General features: G+C 45.7%; 1 protein-coding gene, 1 long non-coding RNA gene and 1 other non-coding gene across 3 annotated transcripts in view; 1 reads left to right on the forward strand and 2 right to left on the reverse strand.

Moving 5' to 3' along the window:
• The window catches only part of polr1a (RNA polymerase I subunit A), a 53,588-nt gene that overhangs the window by 19,442 nt on the left and 16,166 nt on the right, over window positions 1-17,980 (reverse strand). The window contains 4 exon segments of the mRNA XM_037780897.1: window positions 7,341-7,506; window positions 10,343-10,425; window positions 10,665-10,817; window positions 10,909-11,007. Of these exon segments, the coding sequence (XP_037636825.1) occupies window positions 7,341-7,506; window positions 10,343-10,425; window positions 10,665-10,817; window positions 10,909-11,007 (501 nt within the window).
• On the reverse strand, window positions 7,818-7,954 carry LOC119494998. Its single transcript, XR_005208340.1, has one exon. It is a non-coding gene; the product is annotated as a small nucleolar RNA SNORA5 (small nucleolar RNA).
• LOC119494774 lies at window positions 8,587-16,780 on the forward strand. The gene is made up of 3 exons (XR_005208293.1): window positions 8,587-8,597; window positions 14,368-14,375; window positions 16,191-16,780. It is a non-coding gene; the product is annotated as an uncharacterized LOC119494774 (long non-coding RNA).

Raw genomic sequence — 17,980 nt, forward strand, 5'->3', positions numbered from 1 at the left:
CGGAAGCACCAAAACCTCTTGGTTGTATCTAGTGAAGCCCGTCTGTTAAACAGAGTTGGCCGCGGTCGGAGGACGCGGGGGAGACCGTAGCTTTGGTCTCCAGGACCGGAGTCTCTGCTGTACTTTGCTCCTCTGCCTGTCTGCCTTCTCTCACACATCGCACTTGTTCTCGCTATTTCGCTCCACTCTCACGTGCATGCGCGCACACTCCACACTGCAGAAGAGTTAGTTTAGCGCTGAGAATATCTAGTGAATGTACAATGGACGTTTGTGCAGAAATAACGGTCGGGAGGCTGAGGCCGGAAGAGCCAACACTAGGATCAGCAGTGGTTCATGGAGAGACCTTCGTCTGGTCAGCTAACATTACTGCCAACGCAATTCTGTTGCAATTCTGTTGCAATTCTGTTGAAATGCACTAAAGCGGAGCATTTCAGACAGAGGGTAAATACAGGTATATTCAAGCAGACAGTAGCCTACGAGGAAAATGAAGGTCTTTTTGAACATTACAGCATGTAAACATGTTCTAGTAGAAACACAAATACAAGTATGAACCTGAAAATGAGCATGATATGGGACCTTTAATGTTATGGCTGATCGGTGTATATGTAAATGGGTACTGTAGTTCTGAAACCTACAGCATGTTTATCCCCAAATCGAAATAAATGCTAAAAGCATTAAAAATAGTATTATTATTAAAAATAATAATGAAAAGTGGGGGACACAGTAGTTTCAGTTGTGTCTGTTATCCACAGTATCACACTGTGATAACCCCTGCTATATACACTATGACAGGCTATTTCTCACTTCATCAGAAGTTACTGATATGATCAGCTGAAATGTAAAACCAGAAATGAAAATTTTCTAAAAAACCATTTGTCTGAGAAGTACAGCATTATTCTGCTACGCTATGTGCTCCCCTTATAAGGTAACTCCATTAGAACGAGAGTTACGTATGTAACTACGGTTCTATGAGTTCTGGATGACTGCCAGGGGCAGTGTTTAACACTGGATGTTATCCATCTCGCGCACGCGCAGGTCGAGTATTTAATATCAACAAAGTCACATGTGACCTGGGATGACGTAGTTTATATAAGCCCACGTCATCATCAGAGATGTCCCTCCAGAATCTTCTCGCCAAGATTCCGAGTGACAGCCAACTCTGGCAGTCATCCAGAACTCATAGAACCGTAGTTACATACGTAACTCTCGTTCTATTTCGTTCTTCCTGACTGCCAGAGGCAGTGTTTAACACTGGATGACGACTACCAACGTAGTCATGAGGAAAACCCACCTCACCGGGAACGGCCTGTGGATTCCTGAAAGACCACCGATGCTACTGCATGGGGAGCAGCAACATTGACCCTGTAAAAACGGGCAAAGGTGCATGGAGTAGCCCAGCTGGCCGCAGCGCAGATATCACTTAGGGGGATCCCCCGTAGTGCTGCCCAGGAAGTGGAGACACTCCTGGTGGAGTGGCCTCTGATATTAAGAGGTAAAGGCAGTCCTTTTGACCTGTATGCTTCCTCAATGGCCTGAACAATCCACCTGGAAAGCCTCTGCTTGGACAGGGTGTGCCCTTTCCTATGGCCCCCATAGCAGACAAACAGACTATCAGAGCGGCGAAAGCTCGCAGTCACCTGTATATAATGCCTTAAGGCCCTCACTGGGCAGAGCAGTTCTGCTGACTTAGCATCTTCACCCTGTAGGCATGAAGGGTCATAAGCTGCCAGCTCAATGACCTGATTAGAGTGGGCCGGAGCCAACCTCTTCGGGAAAAATGATGGGTTAGGCCAAAGTGCTACCCCTGTGCCATCCGAGTTCCAGCGAATACACGTTTCACTCACTGACAAGGCGTGAAGTTCACTCACACGTTTTGCTGATGCCATCGCCAAAAGGAAAGCAACCTTTACTGAAGACCACTCCAGCCCCGACTGATCCAGAGGCTCGAAGGGGGGGAGACAAAGGGCTTCTAGCACCAGAGGCAGTTCCCACGAGGGAACCTTGACAGCCTGCGGGGGGTTCCGCCGCTGGGCTCCTTTAAGAAATCGGGTCACCAGAGTGTGAGACCCCACGGTCTGGTTATCCACTCTGACATGCCCGGCTGAAATAGCAGCTACATAGACCTTCAAGGTAGAAGGAGAGAGTTTCTTCTCCAGCAAAGACTGCAAAAATCTCAGTATTATTGGCACAGAGGCACTCTGAGGTATCTCCTCATGAACTTTACACCACTCTGAGAATATTTTCCACCTGTTGGCATACAGTGCCCTGGTGGAGGGTGCTCTTGAGTCAGAAATGGTTTGAATTACCGCCTGGTCACATACCCTTAGGAGTGGGTCCGGCTCCTCAGGGGCCATACCCAAAGCTGTAGGCGATCCGGGTTCGGATGCCAGATGCGGCCCCCCAGCTGTGAGAGCAAGTCTTGCCTCTTGGGCAGGCACCATGGAACTCCGTCCAGAAGCCTGTGCATCCCTGGAAACCAGGGTCTCCCCGGCCAGTTTGGGGCGACCAACAGGAGTCTGTTGTTGCCGTGCTGTATTCTGTGTAGCGTTACTGCTATCAGTGGGAATGGTGGGAAGGCATAGAGGAGGCAATCTGGCCATGGGTGTGCCAGGGCATCCTGTCCCAACGGGCATGCTGTCTCCGTCAGGGAGAACCAAAGAGGGCAGTGCGTTGAGGCTTCTGAGGCAAACAGGTCCACCTCTGCTGCGCCATATTTGCGCCATATCTCCTCTACCACCTCTGGGTGGAGCCTCCACTCGCCCGCGGGGGGTTTCTGGCGGGAGAGAAAGTCTGCCACCACATTCTGTGGCCCTGGCAGATACATGGCCCTGAGGCTGGAAAAAACAAGGGAAAGCCCATACCAGAAGTCTCCGTGCCACCTGTAGCAACCGGGTTGATCTGGTGCCCCCTTGCCGGTTTACATGGTAGACAGCTGACTTGTTGTCGGACCGTACAACAACATGCCTGCCTCTCAAATGTGGTAGGAATTTGCGAAGTGCCAAATATATAGCACGGAGCTCGAGCACATTTATGTGCTCCGCCGCTTCCTGTGCTGTCCAGAGCCCCTTATCGCTCTGTGCTGCCATACTGCCCCCCAGCCGGAGGGCGAAGCATCGGTCACCACCACCTCGCGACGTGAGGGAATCGAACCCAATGAGATGCCCCTGGCCAGATATGCCCCGGCTCTCCATGGCCGCAATGCAAGGAGGCATCGGCTGGATACCCTGACTCTCTTGGATCTGTGGGACTTTGGATCTAATTGGAGACAATTGATCCAAATTTGGAATGGCCGTAAGTACAGGAGGCCCAGTGGCACTACTGATGTTACTGACGTCAACATACCTAACAGCCTGAGAAACAGGCTGTACCTCAACCTCCTGTTCTTCCGGAACCGGAGGAGGAGCTGGAGTATGGCGTTTACTCGTCTTGGTGTTGGGAAGGCCAGCATATGGCGGGAGTCCAGAGTTAAACCAATGAACACTACCCTTTGGCTGGGTATGAGACAACTCTTGGCATGGTTGACGGTAAGGCCCAACCTCGTCACGTGATGCAGAAGGGACGCAGTGTCCCGCTCTGCCTGTTCCCTGGTCAGAGCACAAATTAGCCAATCGTCCAGGTATGGGAGGATAAGCATACCCCTGGCCTGCATTGGGGCGAGTGCCGCCCTCATGCACCTTGTGAAGACCCGTGGGGCAAGGGAAAGACCAAATGGGAGCACCTTGAATTGGAAGGCCTTGCCTTCGAATGCGAAGCGCAGGTACTGCCTGTGAGATAGTGCTATTGGGACGTGAAAGTATGCGTCCTTCAAATCGATGGATGTGAACCAACTGTGCCGTGTCACGTTTTGGAGCACATCTGCTGTACTCAGCATGTGGAAGGGCAACACCTTCAGAAATGTGTTCAGCCCTCGTAAGTCCAGTATAGGGCGAAACCCACCCTCTCTCTTTGGAATCAGAAAATAAACTGAGTAAAACCCACCTTGCTGTGTCTCTTGCCCCAGCTCTTCGATGGCACCCTTCCCCAGGAGGGTGGATATTTCTTGTCTGAGTGCCTGGGACTTTGTGGGATCTCTGACCGTGGTCAGTCTGATCCCACTGAAAACTGGGGGCCGGCGTCGGAATTGGAGATTGTACCCTTGGGAAAGCGTAGCCACCACCCAAGGGTCTGAAGTGCTGCTTTCCCAGCAGCTGAGTTGCTGCTGGGAGAAGCGTCCGACTGCCGGCCCCGGGGCATCAGGATCTTCCCCTCTGGCCCTTTGGGTACCTGGGGGGGCGATACCCTGACCCCCGACCCCTTCTCGCTTGAGGCACCGGCCGTGCCGGAGCCTGCGAGGTCCTCGGGTACGTATCAGGACGAGCTGGAAGCCGAGGGCGACTGGTACCACCACCCTGTGGGGGCCGCTGTCGCAATAAAGGCGTAGGTTCCCGGAAGCTAGCAAACTGCTGCCGAGTCTGGTTCGCCTGGATTCCCCGCTCCAAGGCCTGCTGTGCTGCTGGGCCAAACAGCTCCCCCGGAACCACGGGGAGAGTGCGGAGGGCTCTCCGGCCCGGCTCCGAAAGCGGAGATTGGGCCAGCCATACCTGCCGGCGAGTCAGCGTAAGGGTCGACATTAGTCTGCCAAGCTCCCTTGTGATAAGACCGAACGCCTGCAGGGATGCATCACTGAGGCTCTGGACGGAAGCATCCACGCCAGCAGCTTGCAGGGACTGGGACAAGGATAGTATCAGGTGGGAAAGAGAGTTTCCAAGACGGCCCATGCGTGCCGCTGTTTCATAAGCCTTGACTAGAAAGTCGTCTGTGATGCGACACTGGGGCCTGGGACAGCGAGCATCAGGCCTCAAGACCTCATTGGGAGACACAATAAGGGCGGCAATAGATGGCTCCACTGCTGGCATCTTACCCAGTCCGTAAGTGTCAGCGTTCTGCATTGAAGCTAAGGCCCTGCCGTCAGTGGTGTGGTGGGAAAGCGATTTCGGGTCTGGCCAGCATTTGTGGAGCTCCTCAATGTATGGCTGGGAGGGTGGAACAGAGAAACCCGCCAGGGGCGGGGCCCACCTAAAAAATGCACTGGATGAGGTGCCCGCAGTCGGGGTCTCATCCAAGCCTAAGCGTGCCAGAGCCATACGGACCACTGGCTTAACTGTCGCTGGAGCAGACTCTGAGTCTGCCCTGGACCCACTTCCTGACTGCTGGGAACAGGTGTCAGAAGCGTGGGAGGAGGCTACTAGCTCTCCCTGTCCAGGCCGGTCCTCACAGAACTGGCTACAGGAAGCCCTCGTAGACAGGGCATCCTCATCCCATCTCAGTGGGGTAGGTGTCATAGCCTGCGGGCTGTCATTCTGGGTTGCGTTCACCCTGCCTGGCTGAAGGTTAAGGAGCAGCGCTTTAATCTCAGCAAACTCTGATGTTAGCGTGTCGACCTTAGTTGCCAAACAGTCCACTTTCCGTGCCTTTTTTGTAGGTGGGGCCCCCTTAGGTGGGGCGCGTCTCCGCCCACTCCGTGCATTTGAAGGTACACCCGATAGGGGCAACTGGAACTCGAGCTGCTCTTCTAGCTCAGCTAATCGAGCTATCTTCAGCTCCCGTGGCATAAAACTACAATTCATGCACTGACTGTCGGACAGCCCCTCCCTCAGGTGTACAACACCGAGGCATGTGGGGCATTCATCATGGCCATCAGTAGCTAGCAGTGGAGCCATGCAGGCACGGCAAACATGCTCACCTAACATGGTGCTGCTGATATTTATAATAATTCTTAGTATTAATTTTATACTCTTATATTTAATTAAATAATGTATTTATCTTACTAATATAATGTGTTTACTTAGTTATGCAAATCATTGGTTACACTGGAGTGAAAGCACTCTCTAGTAACAGAGAGAAAAAAAATTACATCAATTTGCTTAACAGCAAACTGTCTCAGTAACTAGACACTAGCTTTGAACTAGGACTGTTATTATACAAAAGACAGGGGAGATAATAACTTCCCCTTTAACAGCAGCCACAAAATAAGTTAACCCACAAGCGAAATCACTTACTGGGGAGCGGTCGCTCTATCTATCAACAAAGGAGATGTCTGCTTTAACGAGCGAAATCACTCGCTGCTGAGCAATACACACTGTAAAAGGAAATGAATTAGCCGACAACAGCCTAACGGGGCTCGTTGTCCGACGGAGGCTCGCCGATACTGTAGCGCAAACACTTAGCTCGGCGGCAATAAACAATAAAGGAGACCGAAAACAGACTCCTATCAACAAACGTAACTTAAACTCTAACGACGGGAGGATATACTCACCTTGTTATCCTAGCTCACCTGTCGTTAGCCTCGCTGAATTGAACCGGCGAAAACACCGGTGTTACAGCGTCTAAAGTGTTAGAGTGTAGCCGTGATTAACTAATCGCAGCCCTTGGAGGACGAAACCGTAGCTCCAACCATGCGGTTGCAGGGCTTCCAGCGAAAAGTCAACGGCTTATCTCTTTAATCAACCTGCATTCGCGGATTACCTGCCGCGAGAAGATTCAAGGGACATCTCTGATGATGACGTGGGCTTATATAAACTACGTCATCCCAGGTCACATGTGACTTTGTTGATATTAAATACTCGACCTGCGCGTGCGCGAGATGGATAACATCCAGTGTTAAACACTGCCTCTGGCAGTCAGGAAGAACGAAATAGAACATCTGGTTTAGCTGCCCTTCAGCTCAACCTGTGATCAGGTCCAATTTAGCATGCTGCTGTGTTTTAAACCTCTGCTCAAGTTCCAGGTTTGTGCAGGAATAAATGCTGCAGCTCCTCAAGACTGACAGAGGTTTCCCGTGTCTTGTTTCCCTGCTGCTGAGTGAAGTGACGGGGGTTAACTCTGGAGCGAGTAACGTTATCGACCACGGCCCAGGAGACCAAAACTACGGTGTCTCCCCTGTGTCTTCTGACCACGGCCAAGAGGCAGAAGCAGGAAAAGTTAATACCAGGATCAACATGGATTCAAGGCGGGACCTCTGTTTGGTCAGCTAACATTACGGCCAAGCATGTGAATTATATAGTGATGTTGTGGTTTTAATCAACATGATGCCTGTCAATCAAGTTCAGTCTTGTGTGTGTCGCCTCACTGTTTTGACTGATGCTCGCTTGTGTCTACGTAGTACGAGCACAAGCGCGGCGCTGACTAACGTTGACTTATTGGCCACAGGTGTCACTGTTAACAAGCAATTTCTGATTCTTACATCCAGCCCCTTTAATAACGTACAGGATGTGGTGCACTTATCGAGGTGTTCTCAACAAAGCCAAAAACAGATCAACATCAGACGTTGTAGTTCAACCAACACCGTGTGTGTCCCTTACCTCGTAGTTGTCCTCTATGAAGGGGAACTGTCTTGGCTGCAGGAACGGAGTCTTGGGAATATCCAGTCCGTCTTCGCCGTACAGGAACTGGACCACAGATCCATCGCTGTCCCTCACCGTCAGATCATACTGCACCACCAAACCCTCCAGATGCTTTATGACACATCTGCAGAGGTGAGGATAGAAGATAGGGGCAAAGACAAGTAGAAGGAGAGGACAACGCATCCTGGGATGAGTTTCTTCATTCTGGGGGGGGTTTTGCTTTGGTTCACATCGTGAACCTTTTGCTGCACTGATTCAGTTTCACACTATAGTTTTTACACAGGTACAAGGTCATCATTTATTTGATCAAACCTCAAATCTTCAAAGTTATAAACAACTGGACAGGCTCTAGCTAATACACGGTAAGGCCTTGAACATCTGTGTATTGGTCACGGCAGCTGTGGAGTAATAGTGCCAGTAGTCTTGCTACCTGCTGTTTGTGTGTAGTACATATTTATCCCCAGTGGCCATGATGGAGCACCATGAGGCCCATGAACTACACCTTCACTGTGGCAGCCATTTTGGCCAGTGGCATCCACTGAGGAGGAAGCACTGAATTTGACAAGGCTGCCATCTTTCTGTATATATATATATATTGTGGACTGTGGACTAGTCCTCATGGAGCTGTTGCTCTGTCATTAGCTTAGCTGCAGTTTAAGGTTTAAGTCAGGTTTAACTTTATTTACATAGTACCTTTCATACAAACATGCAGCCCAAAGTGCTTCACATAGCAAGATTAAAACAACACAGACGAAAAATAAAGCAAAAATAGACAACAGATAGAATGTTGCAAGACTGAAAATTACAACAATATAATGTTGAAAATAAATAAAAATAAAATAAACACCAGGGATAAAAATAAAAATCAATAATTCAAAATGATAAACTAAGGCTATAACATTAGTCCAAATTAAAAAGATAGGTCTCTAATTTTTTTGTAAAAATTAATTCAAAAAATCCTTTTTAAAAAACCTCTGCTGTTCTCTTACATCCTCACAAGCTGTGGTTGAAACTGTGCCTGTGGTTTGAATGATTTGTCAAGCCAGTACTCCAACTTTCCCCATTGTGGCTGTTCAGTCCACAGGCCTGTGCAGAAAGTTGCAAAACGTTCCGCTGTCAAGCATCTTGCAATTGGGGTAATGACACGCTAGGCGAAAAACAATGATGCCGCCTCTGTATTGGCAACAGGGACAGACTGGGATAGACTTTCATCCCGTGACTTTGAGATGGAGACTGAAAAACTTTGGACAGTCATTTTAACACTAATACAGTTTTTGTGGTATAAAGAGAATCTGATGATGATGATGAAGACCTTCAAGGCTCTTCATAGTGGACGACACCTCCTCAGTTTGTATAAGCATGTCGCAACTACACGGAATCAAAACGAGACCGGCCAAGCAAGCTGAGCTGGATCACTAGTCACAGTTTGTCACGTTCACCATGTAAATGACTAAGCCAATCAGATTTCAACAAAAACGAGGATTACTCGTATCCCCCCCTCTCTACTGAAAGTATGAGATTGGCCCAGTCTGACAGGCCGTGTTCCGCTCAGTGCTGTCTGCCTGCAGTTTTTGGTCACTTTATGGTGGGGGTGGTTACTGTATTTGTGGGAATGCTGATTCATTTCCAGTATTGTTCTTCTAAGGTTTATTCAACTTCTTCAACTATTTCTTCCGTACGTTTTTTGGCCTTTAACTAGTCCTGCATACTTTCAGCTACAGAAACCGTTGAACTATCAAAATATTCAGCTCTTTAAGGACATTACTGCTATGACTTGGCTTGTTTCAACTATTTATACTTTTTAAAATATTAAGCTTTTTCCACTTTTGTTTTACAATGTAACTCAATGAAGAAAATCTTCAAATCCTCTTAACCTACTCCACTTTGAAATACTACTGCTTCCGCATACTTTCAGCTACAGACTTCCTTTAAATTTTAAACGGGTTACAAGTCTTTGAACTATTAAGCTATGATTCAGCTTTTTGATAACTTTTACAGTTTTTCATTTATCGCTGTTTACGTTTTATGAAATTTTCAGACCATTTCAGATTTTATAATGGGTGTGTATTGCGTGGGTCGTTAAGGGCTAGAGTGTGTGACATCATCGTTAGAGGGCGGGAAAGCTTTGAAATCTTTTGAAAATATTCCGAACAAATTGCTCCCTAGCCCACAATTATCACTCTTAATAGATCATTTTTTCATCAAATTGTAGGAAATTGTGTGCCGGTCGCAGTCATGTAGCTATGGAATCAGTCGGACTTACACATTTGTCTCTAGGGTCCCAGAAGTGAGAGTAAGTCCAACAAACCGCTCCAGAGAGAGCAATGTTAAATCAGACGGGAAATGTCTGACAGAAAGTTGACAATGGCGCTTTTCTAACCTGCTCCCATGATCCCATTTTTGACTCCACACACAAAAAAAAACAACATCAATGCGTTCGGCAGAGTCACTTCTCTCTGATGATGACATTATTTTGCCGATTGGACTCACGTTTTTTGTCTGAGAGACACTTTTATGACATGTTTCTGGTTAACTCCTATTATAAACTGTCTCATTGAGGGTGCAGTGGCCATCGCCACGGCAACGTTTGATTGCTACTAGACAGCTGATTCACATTAGCCAATCAGAGCAGGCTGACTAACGCACGCACGCACGCACGCACGCACCCACGGTTTGTTTCACCCAAATATGTTGAACTGGCTTCGTAGTACAGGCCTCTGGCCTGGCTCTCTAACACAATGGTTAACATTTTGGCCGGCCTGCTCTAAACACCATGAAAAACACTCTGCTGCTTGTATGATCAATTTCTTTTTAGATAAAACAGAACAGGGTCAACAGTCTGGACACAGACATGTTTTTCCATACTCTCTTTTCTTTTTTCAATACTTATCCAGACCTGGAAAATACTAAAATCAAACTTCCATACTGCGTAGGAACGGAAGGAGTAAGGTTTACGTTACCTCTGCAGGTATCCTGATCTGGATGTTTTCACAGCGGTGTCGACTAGTCCCTCTCTGCCGGCCATACAATGGAAGAAAAACTCCTGAACGAGATTAGACACAGAGAAGGAAAGAAATGCATCATGAAGTAACGAGAATCATAAACGTCACAGCAGCGATACTCATAAAATGGATTTATAAGAGCTAAAGAGAGTATTCATGTGTGCCATTTGGCTTCCCAGTCTTTAACAAGAGCTACAGTGTAAAAACAACTTTTACAACACGCACGCACGCACGCACGCACGCACGCACGCACGCACGCACGCACGCTCTCCTTGTGTACCTGTGGTTTGATGCCTGTGAGGAACCTTCCAGAAACGAAGCCCCCGGCACCGGGTGCAGGGTCATATGGTTGGAAGCACGGCAAGGATTTCCCAGAAGGCATCAGTGGAGGCCTACGGCCCTCCAACTCGATCTGGCCTAGTAGACAGGAAATCTGAAAGACACACACACACACAGACAGACAGGGTTAGTGTATTTGTAGGTTAAAGTTCATGAGGTCTTATTGAAGTGTGTGGGGGGGGTACCTGCATGGTGTTTACAGTAGATCCCTTGGCTCCTGATTGGACCATCAGTTGGAGGTTGTTGTCTGGGAAAGAGGTGTGGAGTCCGACTGGCATGCACACCTACAAACACACCACAACATTTCATCATCATTATTAGGGCCCGAGCATGAAAGTGCCAGGACCCCAACGGTGTCCTGGCACCAACGGTGTCCTGGCACCAAGTGCGAAGTAACCTCTTGTTTTTCTAAAGATTATTATTTTTCTGCCGCGAGATCCCATTTTTGAAGCACTTAGGAGGCACGAACACTCACCAAAAGTGGAATACGCATCAGAACTGGCGCGAAATTCAAAGTTCTGTAGTGATTGGGCTCTGGTGTCGCCAGCGGGCTCGATAGCACCCCCCTAATGCAGGCAGGTTTTCAGAGAAAGTTACTTCGATCTTCACAAAATTCGAGTAGGTCAATGCTCACATCTTCAAAGGCTAGATTTTTTCGGCCAACAGGAAGTCAGCCATCTTGGATTTCCTGCATGATTTTAAAATTTACGAACACATGTTTGAAGACTTTAGGATGCACAAAAACTCATGAAACTTTACACGCACATCCACACTTGTAATTACTTTGATTTGGTGGTGTAATTGGGCTTGGGCGTGGCATGTTGGCTCTTTAGCGCCCCCTTATGTCTTTTAGCTTTTGAACATACCTTGATGTACTCGAAGACTCATGAAAGTTGGTAAAAAGATGTACGTGAATATACAGCGATTGGGTTCAGCGTCTTAAGCGGGCTCCATAGCGCCCCCTAACGCCTAAGGACTAAGGCCTAAAGCCTGGGGCATACTGCCCGCTTCAGGCTCGCCTGACGGCAGCGTCGCGTCGTGGCCGCGTGATGCCCACCTGGGGTGTTCACACTAGACGCGAGTTAGCTGCCTCTCGGGAGCGTGTCTGCTACCTGTCAGCTGTGTTTCTGATGCTGCTGTCAGCCCTTTCTTTCTACATAGAGTTTGCCTTTTAATGGCCATTTAACTTCATGATAAATATAATTTATATTTATTTTAGACAGAGAAAGGTTCAGAAACGTGTGGTAATTAGTAAATAATAGTAATAATCCACAATTAAAACTCCGTACTGTATTCATTTATGATGCTTTCCAACTCTCTGCTTGTTCCACATCACTGTCCGGCACATATTTCAGAATAAAAGCCTTGTGTTAACAAATGAAGGAATTCTGTGCAAAGAAAACCCGCTTTAGGGCTTTTATTTCGAAATGAAAGCAGGAAGTGTTGATTTAAACCCCAAACTTTATAAAATTTTGGAGCCCCCAAAGTGATTGCGTTTTCCACAGCACTGACTGCTCATATTTCAGAATAAAAGCCTTGTGTTAACAAATGAAGGGATTCTGTCTATAGAAAAAACGCCTGAGGGCTTTTATTTTGAAATGAAAGCAGGAAGTGTTGATTTAAAAACAAGTTTACTTAACTTTACTTTTGTTTCATCTCCGTAACATATTCTACAGATAAACCTCGAAACTGTAGTAAAGTCTTGCTGGTATGAAGTTAATATACAGTCAATAGATCACTTTCACTGTCTGTGACATATTCTACAGATGTCTAGACATGGAAACTGTAGTAATCTTGCTGGTGTGATGTTCATATACTGTCAATAGATCACCTTCACTGTCTGTTGCTGCTGGGACACGCAGCCTATTTTACCTGTGTAAAATAGGCGAGCCTTCTATTCTATAAAATAGAATAGGTTACCTGTTTCATGCACTACTGTCATGATATAGCAACCGTTTTATAAAAATAACTTTTTATGTAATTAGCTGATTTTCCCTCCCAAAAGTAGAAGTAATTTTCTTTAATATAACTTATCCTTACCCCTCCAAGTCAAAATAAAGCTAATAGAATTGGTGTACATCATCTGAGCTGGGAACCTGAAGATTAATTTGAGATGCAGCTCAGACGCTATCCCATCTTGGATAACCTACCAATCCTGCAGAAACCTCCTTACTGTAAACCTAGCTAGGAAAGCCATCCATGCTCTGAATGCTCCAGGTCTCTAGTTTGTGGTCAAGTTTCAAAATGGGGACTAACATCATCACACATGAATACAGATGGGCTATTGAAGCTCAGGAGGTAGACACAAACACACACACACAAGGCGTGGTCCAAGGTAGCTTTAGAGCTTCTTTTCCTATGAAGTCAGAGGTTGAGAGTGACAACATTTACTTAGAAGTAATCATGATTTTAATCTGGTTTTGTAAGGTATTTTATACTTTGGAATATCACCCACCACAAGTAGTGATTACCCAATGACATTTAACATCTCTGTCCTCTAAATATATATATCTATATATATATATGTTTTTTCCCCACACTGGCGTTGTGTTGTTGTACGCTTGTTTAATCTGTTTTCATGGCATTATTTGTGCTTTCCTGAATAACCAATTTGGATTCCGGTACATCCCAAATATAAAAAGAGTTGTCTTTACTTTGCTGTGATGTTCATGACAACAGTTATTGTCTCTTTATCTGGATGGTTATATTTTTTTTTAATTCTAAACACTTTTAGACAAGAGAGAATTATAATAAATATGTAGCACCAAAATAATCAGTTTGTAGCTAAATGTCTGCAAAGAACTTCACCTACTGCAAAAAATACGTGTTGTCATGAAGGTGAATTCATAAACTTTAACACACATGCACATGCCCACACGGGTTCCTATTTAGTGTTTTGACAGTTCTGTGTAAGTCACACCTGCTTTGAGTAAAATAGATAACTGTGTGCTTAGCAGGACTTTTAGGAGAAGGTGTGTCTCAAGAAAAGAACGTTTTTCTTAATACTTCTTTCTCATGGGAACACGTGTGGGCGTGTGTGTGTGTCTTTGTGTGAACTGATTGTGTAAGTGTGTGTGTGTGTGTGTGTGTGTGTGTGTGTGTGTACACTGATTGTGTAAGTATATTATAAGTGCGCCTGGATCATAGAAATCTAATTCTAGTTGTAGTTCTTTTCTCCCTCTTCTCACCTGTCTAATTGCTAATTTAGTCATTTCTTCCTGACACTCCTTTATCTCAAGAGTGTCTTATTCCAATGCTTATTTAGCACCTCACTCCATCACGCTGTTTCGTACACAATAGTATACTTATTTAAGCAACTATTGTTTCAGAACTCATTTATTCCTTTCAGTGGTCCACAGACGATCGTACTCCGTCCACCAGATCACACTGAGTGCCAATCCGGTATAGGATATAAAGTACGAACTTTTGCCAGTGATCAGAATACACTCACACACACACACCCTCAGTGCAAGAGGAAATGCGTCTTCTCTACCAGGTCACGTTTAGGTGACGGTCCAGGACAGGTGTGCAACTCCTCCTCACCAAAGCCGGAGCTCTGTCTTCAATCACACTCACCAACACACACACTGGTTCTTACCTACTCCAACTATCCTGTAAATCCTTGACCTATTTCTAGATTACAGCCCCTCAGGTGAAGAAACAAGAACTATTCTATATTCTACAGACAGATTACCCTGAACTGCCTCCTTTCCTGAGTGCCAAGGCTGCCTATTAGAATACTTATCCCATCTTGGATGACCTACCAATCCTGCATAAACCTCCTTATTGTAAACCTTGCTAGGAAAGTCCATGCTCTGAATGCTCTAGGTCTCTAATTTGTGGCTGTAAAGTTTCATGAGGCTGTGATTATCCTAGAGGTCACCACAGGTCATTTTACACAGTGAGGACAAGTTTCAAAATGGGGACTAACATCATCACACATGAATACAGTTAGGCTCATTGGATCCACAAGAGTCTCAGCTTTACAGTGATACCCAATTTATATAATTCTAAAACTGTTTAGGGACCCCAGTATGCGGAATTATTCCAATACACCATTTTTAGAACAGGCAAAAATAACACATTTATACTGCATTAAAACAACTGCATGGTCTTTGCCCAAAACTGCAAATAGCTGTCATAAAGTGGGCAAGTCTGTAAAGGGGAGACCCTTGGGTACCCATAAAACACATATTCAGTTGCATATCTTGAGGTCAGAGGTTAAGGGGCCGCTTTGAAAATGGCCATGCCAGTTTTTCCTCGGCAAAATTTAACCCAAAGAAAACGGAACCTGCTACAGCGTCTGAAAGACAGTAAAGTTGGTCAGGATTGCGTGGGTTTCAGAGAGTTAATGCAGTTACCCACTATGGCCAAATACATCTCACAAGTTGATGTGTCCCTTGATGAAGCTAATGAGCAAAAGCTCCAACACCAAGGCTTCACGAGAATCGATGTTGATCTGAACAAAGGTGTAGGGGGAAAGGACATCTACATTTAGTACAAACGTGGGTCATTACCAATCACCAAGCTCCAAGTTACAAGTTACATTCAACAATGACATGGCTGCTGGATTGATCGATGCAGGGTACAAAAAGATCGATAAAAATCTCAATGCTGGAGCAAAAGGTGACTGTGTCTACCTTTGGTACTTCAGAGGGTCCGGAGAGTATGATACTCCCAAAGTGGACATTGAGGTCTCTACAAATGCAGATAGTGAAGCCGTGAAGTTTCGGAATGACTTGGAGAGACTGGCCTGTGATCTGAACCGCAAGGCTGGAGGGAACTGGATCCACGCCTGGTTGAAGAGAGAGAAGAGAACCTACATCTGTGATGTCACTGTCACTGATTCCTACGGAGCAGATTCCGACTACTTAAAGAATGGTTACATCCGTGTGGATGAAGATACTAACAAGGGTGCAGGAGGATCCGATGTCTTCATCTGGTACCGTCAGACCACCGACCCCGGGCGTGCACTCCACTGATGATGCCGAGTATCATGCCCTTCAGCAGCAAAAATACACGCCAGTGAGTGTTAACCTGAGCAAGGGGACCAAAGGGTACGCGGTGTACCTGTGGTACAAGAAAGACCAAGTCCACAATCCCATTAAGGTGTTCACCCTGCTTCTCAACATGAAGGCTGTCCCAGTGTATGAGAAGGCTGGTGTCACTGTTATCAAAAGAAATCTCAGCAGCTCCTGAAAAAATCGCGCGAAAGCGCGATTTATTTGCTCCTTTGGAATGAATGGCAAATTGACATGAAGAGAGCTCAAAAACACTCCTCTTTAGGGCCATTCAGAGTCGCCATACTTTAACGTAGAAAAATTATTCAAAGTTTAAACGGGTCACTAGACTTTGGACTTTATTGGGCCTATCATCCCCCTTCTTATAACCTCACTATGGTCCTCAGATTCCCCCCCAGCACCAGGCACACTGGTCAAAATTTCTTGCGAAATTTTCTAGTTCTCAGTGATTTATAATTTAAGGTGGTCTTAATGGCTGAACTGTTTACACTTAACTTTGGGAAGGGATATTGAACTCTTGGCTGTAAATTCACCATAGCAACAGCCGTTGAAACAGAGTAACGTTACAAGCAAATACCTGGAGAAAGAGAGGAATAAGGAGCGCCCAAGGAGCAGTAACGGCATGGACACACTACTGCTCGACAACATTGCAACACCTGCAAGAATCGAGGGCCTCATCGTCACATTTGAATCTGTCAAATGTTAATTTTTGCATCAAGTTTTTATTGTTTTCTCCAATGTTTTTAATTCTCTGTATGTGTAGTTTATAATGTAGCAAAACTGTTTCACTTCTTCTTCTGCCTAAACTTTGGCGCGTTACTCCTCCCGCAGCGTTACCAGCACATGTACAAAAAGTACATCAAAACATGCGGAATGATCAGGAATCGTGTGCTATGACCTGACTAAGAGATTCGCACAGCGGTTTCCGAGAAAATCGCGGGAAAGCGTGATTTTTTTGCTCCATTGGAATGCATTGAAAATTGACGTGAAGAGTGCTCAAAATCACTCCTCTTTGGGGCCATACAGAGTCGCCATACTTTAATGTAGAAACGTAATTAAAAGTTTAAACGGGTCACGAGACTTGGGACTTTATTTGGCCAAATGGAAATTTTTTGATAGCTGGCACGGTTTTCACGAAATCGCAGTTTACGTTTTGTGAATTTTTCAGACCGTTTCAGATTCTTTAATGGGTGTGTATTGCGTGGGTCGTTAAGGGCTAGAGTGTGTGACATCATCGCTAGAGTGTGGGAAAGTCTGGGGAAAATTATCCTAACAAATTGCTCTGCAGCCAACAATTTTAACTCCTCATAGATAATTTGTTCATCAAATTGTAGGTATTTTTGTGCCGGTCGCAGTCATTTGGTGGCACATGCCTGAACGTGAGAGCAACTGCAGGCTTCGCTCCCATAGGGCCCCATATTAAATTTCACAGAATTTTTGGGATCAGAGAAAAAAGTTACTACTTTTCGAAACTGCCGCCGAGGTCACATTTTTGAAACTACAGACCCAAATGTCGCACCATTTGTTCATCAAAGACTCCTAACTGGTCTCATGAACAATCTAAGCGATAGGAGTCACGGTTTCTGTCGTAGAAGCACTTTTATGACATGTACGTCTCTGGTTAACTCCTATTATCAGTTGTCTGACTGAGTGTACTAAGCAGTGGCCAATCACCATGGCAACGTTTCATTCCTGCTTGACAGACAGGTGAATCACATCAGCCAATCAGAGCAGCCTGACTAACACACACACATTTTATATGTAACTCTTATCAGCAAATAGGCCCACAGTTATAGGAGGAGCGAATCTCCTCCTATAACATTTAAACATTATAATTTAAACATTACAATATACATTTAAACATTATACTGTATATTATCGTATACACAGTCGTATACACAGTTATAGGAGGAGCAAAGCTCCTCCTATAACTGTGTATAGGCCTACAGAAGCGTACAGGCCTACAGTTAAAGGAGGAGCGAAGCTCTCTTTCCACTGTTCCAACAATCACAAACTCTGGTTTTGGTCAAAATAAACCCTTAATTCATAGCATCAACAGATAGATATTCAGTTTGTTCAGTTCATTTCAGTGTTTTACCCCAAGAGTGACTCATTTTCTCAAACAAATCGATAGAGGATCTATGTTCACTTTGTTCAGTTCACATATTTCGAGAGGAGTGACTCATCTTCTCGAACAAATCGATAGAGGATCTCTGAACAAGTCAACAGACCTAAC

This window comes from Sebastes umbrosus, chromosome 9 (genome assembly GCF_015220745.1).
Source record: "Sebastes umbrosus isolate fSebUmb1 chromosome 9, fSebUmb1.pri, whole genome shotgun sequence".
NCBI classification, from domain to species: domain Eukaryota; kingdom Metazoa; phylum Chordata; class Actinopteri; order Perciformes; family Sebastidae; genus Sebastes; species Sebastes umbrosus.